General features: G+C 39.3%; 1 protein-coding gene across 1 annotated transcript; it reads left to right on the top strand.

Moving 5' to 3' along the window:
- Positions 1-1,075: 1,075 nt before the first annotated feature.
- Positions 1,076-8,257, top strand: LOC124112868. Its single transcript, XM_046473041.2, has 5 exons — positions 1,076-1,155; positions 1,483-1,688; positions 2,441-2,514; positions 5,819-6,014; positions 7,626-8,257. The coding sequence occupies exons 2-5, from the start codon at positions 1,551-1,553 to the stop codon at positions 7,740-7,742; spliced, it is 525 nt and encodes a 174-aa protein (XP_046328997.2). The 5' UTR covers positions 1,076-1,155; positions 1,483-1,550; the 3' UTR covers positions 7,743-8,257.
- The last annotated feature ends 1,835 nt before the right edge of the window (positions 8,258-10,092 follow it).

Genomic DNA, 10,092 nt, shown 5'->3' with positions numbered 1-10,092 from the left:
ACTCCTTGCTTTGATCTACTGCCGTCTATACATCTTATGTATCCCATGCAGAAGGAGCATTGTGGAAACCTTTGTCACGAGGCCTGTAAGTTGCTGCACGACGCTTACGGGGCGAACTTTGCCTTCTCGAAGCGACGTTCTTCATCTGACCCAGAAGCAATGTCATCTTCCTCCAGTTCCGCAACTACAACCCAACTAGACAGGGATCTGTGATATTTTCTGATATGCCTGTTTTGCTTGTTGATGTCGGAGGCAAGACTCTCAAGGGAATCTGAACATTCGGAATACTTATGATGTTTGAGATATCTGAGGGCTGAATCTACATTTTCCGAAAGACCATAATTGAATTTATACTGCAACTGATTTCCTTAAAATATCCTTAAATTAAAACGGTATCGCAGATTCGTTGCAAGCTTTTTTTAAAGGCAGAACGCGATTTTCTTTTGATTCTTCAATAATAGTAAGTTTAAATATTTTTTAGTTAGAAATCCACATATTCCTTAAACAATTGAAAAGTTTTGTAACCTTCAACAGAATTCTCTTGGTCTGTCAGGCTGAATGTTCTTTAAAAGCTTTGATTTGAGATGACGGAGAAGTTGTCTTTTGCTCCATAAGTACAAGATAGAAAATCTGCTCACCTGTATAATGCGAAGACCTCAAATGGCCAAACACAGTCATTGAACACTGCACGTCAACGTCATCACGCGAGTGACTATACCCAGCTGCTGCAGGGAAACTCTTACCGTATTTTGCCCTTAAACTAGAATCGATAACATCTATTTTCCTACTGCATCGGCAAATGCGTGAACCCTTAGTGTCTATCGTAACGTATTACTGCTACACGTACTACATTTGAGGGGTGGGATGCCATGGACATAAGATTAAAACTTTCGCTCTTCACGCTGAAGGTTCGTGTTCGATTCTTGAACAATGTTCTAGTATTGCTTGGAACAACCTGAATATCATATGGTCTGACACCTAGTCGTCTCGTTCTACATGTTTCGTTATGGCCAGTTATCGCCACTGGTGTGTCGATATTGCAGTGATATGGTGATATCTTTATTCAGGCCCTGTCTGGCCCTTGCTCGGTGGTCCAATGTCCACCTGGATACCGATGCAGAGTAAACAGATTCGACAGTCCAGCTTGTCACAAAGGTAAGGATAAACTCTATATGAAGAAACACCGTACGTAGGTGGCACAAATAACATGGTTATTACGAAGCAGGAATGAGAATTGATAGAAGACAGTGCCTAATATACGAATATAAACCCGATTTTGGATATTAAAGGGAAGTATTAAAAAAACACAATTTACTGGTATATTAAAGTGAATACAAAACTAATTTTGTCTTGTCATTCGTGGCGACGGCACTCGCTAACCATATCTCATCTTCTTGACGAGATATGCACAAATGCCTTGTAATACATATTGTTACATCACAGAGACATTATCCGACAGTTAATGTCCGCCTTTCCATGCAGAATTCCAAGGTTGTGGCTCACCGCCTCCAGTGGTACCAAACAGCGAGGTAAAGTATGATGGCCATTACATGGGAGCCGAGGCTAAGTACACGTGCACAGACGACTTCCGGTCCTGTCACATGAATTCCATAAGCGTGTGCCAGGCATCTACCGGCATGTGGCAGAAAGTGACTGACGTCTGTGGACGCTTCAGATTCCTAAATACCGTGAGGAATGACTTTTTTTGCAACAACGATATCAACCTTATTATAAATTAGCCCTATTTCGGATCTATAACATGCAAACTATACTGATCCAATAATTCCGATTGCAAAAGATTCCAGTCAAAAAGATGTATTTCTTTCTGAAATTCTCTATATGACATTTATGATCGTAATGTGATGCGATTTCAGGCAAACACAGTGAGTAAAATTAATTCTCATCACGCGAGCCTACCTACGAAATGAAAATGAGTCCGGTTTGGCGTGAAACATATATATGAATGTGTTAGCATTACCGTTGGCTTAAACTGTGTAAATAACATATATAAATACGTAAATATAGAGAGAAACATGACATTTGTGTGTTCGAAATTTTATCGAAAAAGATACCTTGTCCCTTAAAGAACTTGAAAAAAAGTGCACTTTCTGCTGTTGACAATATTGTCTGCCCGAAAATATTTCGGCTCTGAGTTTAATAAAAATATGTTTGGTTTTGAAGCTGTAGCTGAAGCATATCTAGTCTCCGTACAAACTCCCACACCTAATTCACGTGTTCATGAGTGGTAAAGGTTTAGGACCTGCATCAATTTCCTCCCAGGTGAAGCTGACACACTATGATATAACCGGAATACTGTTCTAAGCGGCGTCAAACCAACCCACTCACTCATACGAAACGATCATCAGTTATACTTGATTCATGGTTTCAGTTCGTTCAACCTTCAATATTTGATTCAGGATTATTTTATGCTATCATACAGGGCCGGGCAGGTTTCCCCTGTGGCCCAGCAAGACGCTTCACTGCGACGTTTCAAGGAGTTCTGACGGATAACATGTAAGGAAACATTAGTGATATCAACAGCATGTCGTCAGAAATTCTGCACTGACACCTTAATGTGACTTAGTATACATAATCTTGTTATTTCATTACTTTGTAATCGTTTCCTTTGAAAATATGCACTGTGAGACTTCGAGTAGAAATGCTGTTCTTAACGAGACACTGATTACCCCGCAGTCTACACGGAGTTATGCCCCTTAGCCGTACTAAGATCCGCTGGTCATGGATTTGAATCCAGATTCTCACTCAATGTTAAAGAGATGAGATGTTTATTTTATTAAAATTTTGACTGGTAATTTCCATAAAGCTATCTTAGCGCTAAGACGATCGTAACTTCCATATTTAACATTGACTTACGACAGTCGTAGCGCTAAGACCGCTTAGTGGAACGGCGCCCTAGGCTGTTAAATCCCAGATATCCTGTGACTTTCATGTGTGGCGTCTTCTATACAAGATGGCAGCGCCTAGCAAGTGATAAAGTTTTTACCGACAAGTTTTTCGAAATGTTAGCTAGGTAGGTTGGTAGGCTGCAAGGTGTGTGGGGTTTTAACGTCAGAAGACTGCAGTTGTGTTGGCAAGTGTATATTTTGGAGCAGAATAAATCAACATTAACTCATTTCATCACATTGTCCCTGTTGGAATATATTTCACTGTATCATTTACAAAAAAACCTCTGGGATTTACCTAAGTTCTATTTCTTGTCCAGGCCCAGGTATGATACAAGCTCTGTGCGACTTATATTTCTCAACATTTATTGAAGACCTTTACTTGACATGTAAGTTTTAAAAAGGAAATGTTCTAAAAGGTTTTCAAACAAATAAACAATTGTTATCATTATTAAATAAATATAGTTAACTTATTAGATGAATAAATATGGATATATGTGTTTTTCCCACATTTCCTTTCCAAAGGATGATTATTTTACTTTTATGGAAAATAGATTCAAACCATAGATACACAAGGACTGCTTGTAACACCAGCTTTCATTTGATATCCAACATTGTATTTTATATTGATTTACCCCCTTAAGATCATACCCAAACTAAACAATTTTCCCCAACTTAGATTTTCCTGGAATTTTACTATGTTGTAAGGGGATGCCTTCTGTCCATGAAACAGGAGAAATAATTTCTGTATCATTTTATATACGGGGTGTGGAGGGATGGCATGAGTTTTTAAGCTATATATACTCAGCAACAAAAGTTCTTGAGACACGACATAAAACAAAAACCTGATCAAAGTATACGCGCACATCTGAAAGAATTCATATTTTGAAACAGACAACGGTGTCACTAAAACAACAAGATGGATCTGATGGCAAAAAGTGTCTCTTAAGCAGCAATCATGCAATTGATGATGTAAACCAGGGTATAAAAGCCAGCGTGTTGCCAACTGCAACACGGAAAAACAACAAACTGCAATCACTATTTGAAGTTTGGAGATGCCTTGGTCGGTTGTTTTCTTTGCTGCCACCGCTGCGGCTTTAACGCCCACATGGTGTTTCGGTGCACGTTCAATCGCCTGGCAATTCACGCTGCGACGTTCCTTACTGGAGCATACAAATAGCTCTCAAGCGGTCATTTTCAGATAGGCTTGGCATCTCCAAACTTCCAAAATTCTTGGGATTACGCGTCAATACATAGGCTATATTAACAGGGTTATTAATTTTTCACACACTTTCAACAGTGTCTTTCTGTCTGTGGCAGTTGCTTTCTTTATCCCATCTTTAACAAGTAGAATCGGGCATCCGCGGGATTGTAGGTATGATTTCGGTTCTGCAAGTCGTATGTTCTTTGTAGATATATTTGACACAATCATGCAGATACGCCTTGCTAAATTTGGGGAATGCTCTTTTTTGTATGTCGGGTGACAAGATGAAAAATGTAGTTATTGCTACATATCTGTATGTTTGTAGTACATTTCTGTTTCTAGATCACGTCCAAATAGTTTTACCAGTGTCCAAAAATGTATTTTCAGAGTAACTGAAGTCCATGGTAAAACCCAGATGTTTGTTCAAATTCTTTAAGATGTCATAAAACAGGTTTAATTCGTTGTCTTCAAAGGGTCACAGCATAAAACAAACAACATTTGTGAGGTAATCTGACTCCTTTTCAGTGATTTCTTTTGAAAATGAAGTGAGAAAAGTTGTAAGTTTTTTATGAACATTGGCATTATGTGTAACTTCGTAACTGTCCTGGTCATGGATTATATCCGAAGACATTTTCCTGTAATTTATAACGTCCATAGTGACAACAGACCCGGCAAAACCCATTGATATCACTTTGAGGTTCTCACATTATCCCTACTTGGAGTTGGTGTAAATTTAAGTCCTTTGATCAAAATCCTTCCCTCGTTTAGTTTCACATCTACTTCCGGATGCGGTCATGTGGTTGGGATGTTGCTATCCCTGTCTGTGTTGAGCTTCCGCCTGGTTCCAAAAAACAGCCGTTTTAGATTTCTTTCCGTTTCTAGAATTTATTTTATATGGATGAGCATGAGCTCCTCTCAGTGATCTATCATCTCCACACGCAATGTCGTTGAATAAGCCAAGGGATGTTGAGAGCTTTCAATATTAGTTCGTGAACATTGTCCCGACAGTACATAAGAACGCGTTCAGGAATTAGACAATGTGTAATACAGTTGTATGTTTATTAAACAGGTGATCTATTCACGGGCAAGTAATAAATAGAGGACATTATACTCGTGTTTATGACATACTATGTTACGACTTGAGTGTCTAAATTCCGACATGAGAGAACGTTATGTTCTATTTATTACCGAAGAAGCTGTCTACATACGGGGACGCTAATCGTAAAAATATCTAATGTTTAAAATTTAATGTTTCATACAAAATATTTTCGAGAGAATAACAAGCGGCAAGATATGATATCAACTCCAAAAATATCCATCTGTCCTTATCTTGCCTTGACAATGTGGAACTAACGTAAGAATACGTCAACAGTTTGTGTAGGGGCCACATAGCGTCAAATAGAGGAAATACGGTAGTTTGATATCGGATTGTCTTGGGCGTTGACTAGGCCGCAATCCTGACTGCCTCGATGATGCGCCCGGTTCAAAATTTAAATAAAGAGGTATCTACTCAACAGTGGGACTACATCAAATTTCAAAACACAGAAGGTTCATATCCTAATTGCCACATTGAAACTGTGTGATACTGTTAATTTACCTTTATTTTACTGAGCAGACCGTAGTGCTAATGAACTGATTTGGTCTTCAGTTACTCCCGATATAACTTCGTTGATAGATTGAAATGTATCCTTTTTGTTATTTGTTATTTCAGAATGGAAATATCAACTCGATCAGAAGATTGGTCAATCTCTACGTTCCATGTAGGGTTTACGGTTGACAAAAACAGCATCTCATACAATACACTCTTCGGGGGAACATGGAGCACGGCCGTGAATGTATCAGCGATGATTCTACCACCCCGCCAGGACTTTAACATAGAAGTCCAACTCAAGGAAGGCGTTTACACGGTATTGCTTTAAAGCTGGCTTCATGTTAGAACACGGGTTAGAATACCACGGCACTTTTCGGCTTGTCGTAAATTGCATCGGTCGTCAGGCTCGATGGCTTGGTTAATTGCGTATCATCGTGCCCCGACGGCGGGGGGCGGTGTTCATGATATCAACCACTTGTTTGCCTGGTCCATATGCAATTATTCAATTATTTTGGTTGTTGTTGTTGTTGTTGTTGTAATTTTGTAATAACAACAAACACACAAACACACACATAAGTCACGGTGTTTCACGCACATCAAGATTGATCTATATAACATAACTGTAAATACCTATCTCAAGTATCATGTCAACATCCGCTCATCATGACCATAATCTCGGCTTCTGTTGTAGTGATCTAACATAATGATCTAACATTTCGTGCCTCCGGACGAACTTTGACCCCGGAAGATATACCTGTCATTAAATAACCACTATCTAGATGAACTAATGAACAGATTTCACGAAATCAAATTATGCTTAGCAGTAAGCAGGTAAACTGTTACGTTATGACTAAGTGAATGTAGCGCACATGGCGGACGCGTAATCTATGAGTTACAGCATGTTAAGTTGCTAACATCAACTGGTTTAGCATCTCTCCCAGTGATCTCTCCTATCCGCGTCTCCTGGTTCGGATACATCCAGCAATCGCTGGTTTGAATCAATATAACCGCGAACAATCCATTGATTTCGGATGAATAAAGTGTTTGTGTAGACGAAGGTTATCTTGAAGTCAAGCGATTGAGCGTGAAATGACACATTCAGAATCAAGACAATCCATGGGCCATATTGCCCAACAAAGCTGTAAAGTTCTTTAAGCGGCGTTGCGTAATATGACTTCATTTATTTTGAAATTGATTCCGTCGTCTGAGGCTGTTGTGTTTAATCGTGCCAGAAACCTTTGATCGTGGGTTGGAATCCTAAATTCGCCTCATTACGGTTATTTAAAAAATAAACAACAACCACGGGTCGTATATTTCTGATATGAGATATCAACATTATGTACAGCCTCTTTAAGGATGTTAATGAAATATACAAGCTTTAAACATAGCATCCCCTATTTAAATATTGATGACTCCCTGAATAGAATCCGACTTCTGCATAAGCGGACAAGTTATTTTATGCACAGGTGGGTATTTCCCGCATAGTTTCACATTCCGTCGATTACCTGTACCTTTTCTCCCAATACCGATTGCCATATCTCTCTCACTTTTGATACGATCTTTTGGCCATCACGTTTATCTGCGTTGCCCAGCTACATCTATTGGGAACAACTCACTAGGCACTCATCTCTCAAAAGTACCGTCGTCAAATATACGACATAATCATGTTGCGTGCGCATGTTCGAAGCTCCAGAAATGACTTCATGATAGAAAATGTTTTATCGTGAAATAAACAACGCTTCGTTATATAGGGTTATCAGCCCCATACCCGTGCTCGTGGGTTTCGTTAAGGTGAGAAACGACTGCATATTAAAAACCCAAATCAATCTGACACGCCGTGGTATAACTGGAATACTGTTAAGAGCGGCTTTAAACTAAACTCACTTTGACTTTGAAGTTAATACTTTTGACCTTTTTTCCTCTTTAGCTGGAGATAGATGGTTTCGCTTTGCCACCTTTCCCGGAGAGACAAGCAAACGTACAACCGGGCCTTATAATCGCACGTGGGGACGTCAACGTCAGCACTGTCGTCGTTCAAATATGACGTTGAGATGACTTCAATGGGACCGTGCTTCGTATATAGCATAGGATCTCGTACAGAATACCTTATCCAATATCTCTGCCAGGTGGCGATACACTGTCACCAAGAATGGCCCTCTGTGATATATGGCGATACGTTCAGGACAAGGGATGGTTGAATGTCAGAATCGCCGGAACGGCAGCACTGCCATATCACTGAGGGACACTCCTACACATTTTTTTGCCAATTTACAATGCTGGAAAGCCACACTAGATAAATATTCAAAAGGAGCCACGTATACCATAGTTTAAAATGAATCCCTGAATTTCGAAAATGATTTAAATATGAAAGTATGTATTTGGCGAGACTTATTAAAATTTAGAACCTCCAATCTCAATCTCCCAATTGAAAAGGTAAGATGGAAAAAAATAACTTTAACGGAAAGAAAATATCTATGAAGTCAATCATTTTAGTTAGGTGATGAGTTCCAATATCTGGTTATCTGTCCACTATTTCAAAATGAGAGAAAACAGCTAATTAGAAAAAAATTACATTTCACCAAATATTTACAAAATGAATTTGCTTTATGATAGTAAGATCCGGTTTAGAATAGGTCTTCAGCAACCCATGCAGGCTGTAAAGGGCGACTATACTTGTCGTAAGAGGCGACTAACGAGATCGGGTGGTTGATGCATGTCATTGTATCCCAATTGCGTAGATCAATGCTCATGATGTCAATCACTGGATTGTCTGTCCAGACTCGAATATTTACAGACCGCCGTCATGTAGCTGGAATATTGCCGTGTGAGGCGTTAAACAACAAACAAACAAACAAACAAACAAACTTTATAATAGTAAAAGTTTAGGAACAAAAAATTATCCATATTTTGTACAACTAAAATGCTGCTATTTAACCCTATGAGTATGTCTTGTTTCCGAACACTGTCCTGTATCTTTATTTCCTGTAGCCACTGCTCGGTAAATCTGTTGATATATAGTGTATATTTTTAATTAGTGATGTGTCAGTGTTGTAGCGCTACTGCTGCTGATAAAGGTCTGAGTGTGACAACGTTCAGTTAACACACTTGTCATGTGACTATTGGCATTGTCTGACTTGTTTGATCCGTTGCCTTCTCACAACACAGTGTGTTTACAGCACATGATCATGTTTGAGCATGGCAGCCGCCCTGATTTCACCACCCGTCTCACATCTCAGGTTTCATCTTCAGTATGGTTGTTTTATGTAGCTTCTAACTCTGATTTTCACGTCTTAGCGGGATTGTCTTTTACTTGTAGATATTTATCATGTATTTATGGCCATTTTTGCCACCTCCATAAATTGTACATATCTTGTGGTAAATATTCAGCGCTACCGTTGGATAGCTTATGTTCAGCGCTTTATTTTGGGGTACTTACATCTTCCGTATTGGTTTAGTAGTTAGTTTGCTATTGGGGTCTTCCCAATGTTAGGAAACACACTTTCCCAACTCTGGCAATTACATACCCAGGCTGAGACCAGGACAGGTTGTTCTCTCCAATGTCCGCGTATATAAGTAAAGATAAGTAGGCAAAATCATGTGTTCTTACCGCCAGGGGTCGCTAGACCGTTTACGGGTCGTCGTGCTACTCGATGGTCATTCGAATCTCAGGTTTCGTTCGTAAGTATGTACGGGGCAGTTTTAATCTAGTACTAACATACTCTGGTTGTATTTAGCTAGGTTTTTTCTAATAACCCGTAGACAACCACCTTTCCGCGATTTGTCGAGTTGAGGTCAATTAACCATTTATTATTTGGAGTCAAGTTACTATTTTGATGGTTGTGAGTCTAGATACACCTTAGATCAAGTACCTTGTATTTTTGGAAAAGTAGAATTTCCTTGCCCAGTAAAAGTGACTGAGTCCTTAGTCTAAAAGACTAGTTTTCTTTCAGGCGTTTTCGTCTCTTTTATTGTTCAAGAGACTTGCTTTACGCATTATCCCCCCGTGTTTATTTTTCTATCGAACCTCCTTGAGGTTATTTACTCATTAGAGTGTTGAGTTGATTAACTCTAAGTTAACGTCTTCCCTATCTTTAGGATTCAAAATAGAAGTCAAATGTGGACTAGTAAATAAACCGATTAGATTGTCCTGGAAGTTGATCTTGGCGATGAAATCCCATCTCTAGCCACGGAAACCTTTCCCATGCAAATTAAAGTCCATCCAAAATAAACTATTGACGTCTTAGTCATGAATCTTGCTCACTGGTGCGACAGCCAGGAGGAAAATCGTTTTCAAGATAGTGCAGACAAACTCTTTCTCAGCAAGTGGTTCGTATAACGTTCAGATCCCAGGTCAGGGACGAAAGCTAGAAGACTGCTCCGTCAACTTGTATGAC

The sequence above is a fragment of the Haliotis rufescens genome, unplaced genomic scaffold, assembly GCF_023055435.1.
Source record: "Haliotis rufescens isolate VD_foot unplaced genomic scaffold, xgHalRufe1.0.p SCAF_5, whole genome shotgun sequence".
NCBI classification, from domain to species: Eukaryota; Metazoa; Mollusca; class Gastropoda; order Lepetellida; family Haliotidae; genus Haliotis; species Haliotis rufescens.
This window is presented reverse-complemented; position numbering and strand designations above follow the sequence as displayed.

What these genes read in the sequence shown, in the direction of transcription:
- LOC124112868 (XM_046473041.2), top strand. Translation starts at nt 1,551, where the DNA reads ATGGGAGCCGAGGCTAAGTACACGTGCACAGACGACTTCCGGTCCTGT. An exon ending in GGAGTTCTGACGGATAACAT is followed by an intron (nt 2,515 to 5,818) that starts GTAAGGAAACAT and finishes TTGTTATTTCAG; the next exon opens with AATGGAAATATCAACTCGAT. An exon ending in TCAAGGAAGGCGTTTACACG is followed by an intron (nt 6,015 to 7,625) that starts GTATTGCTTTAA and finishes TTTCCTCTTTAG; the next exon opens with CTGGAGATAGATGGTTTCGC.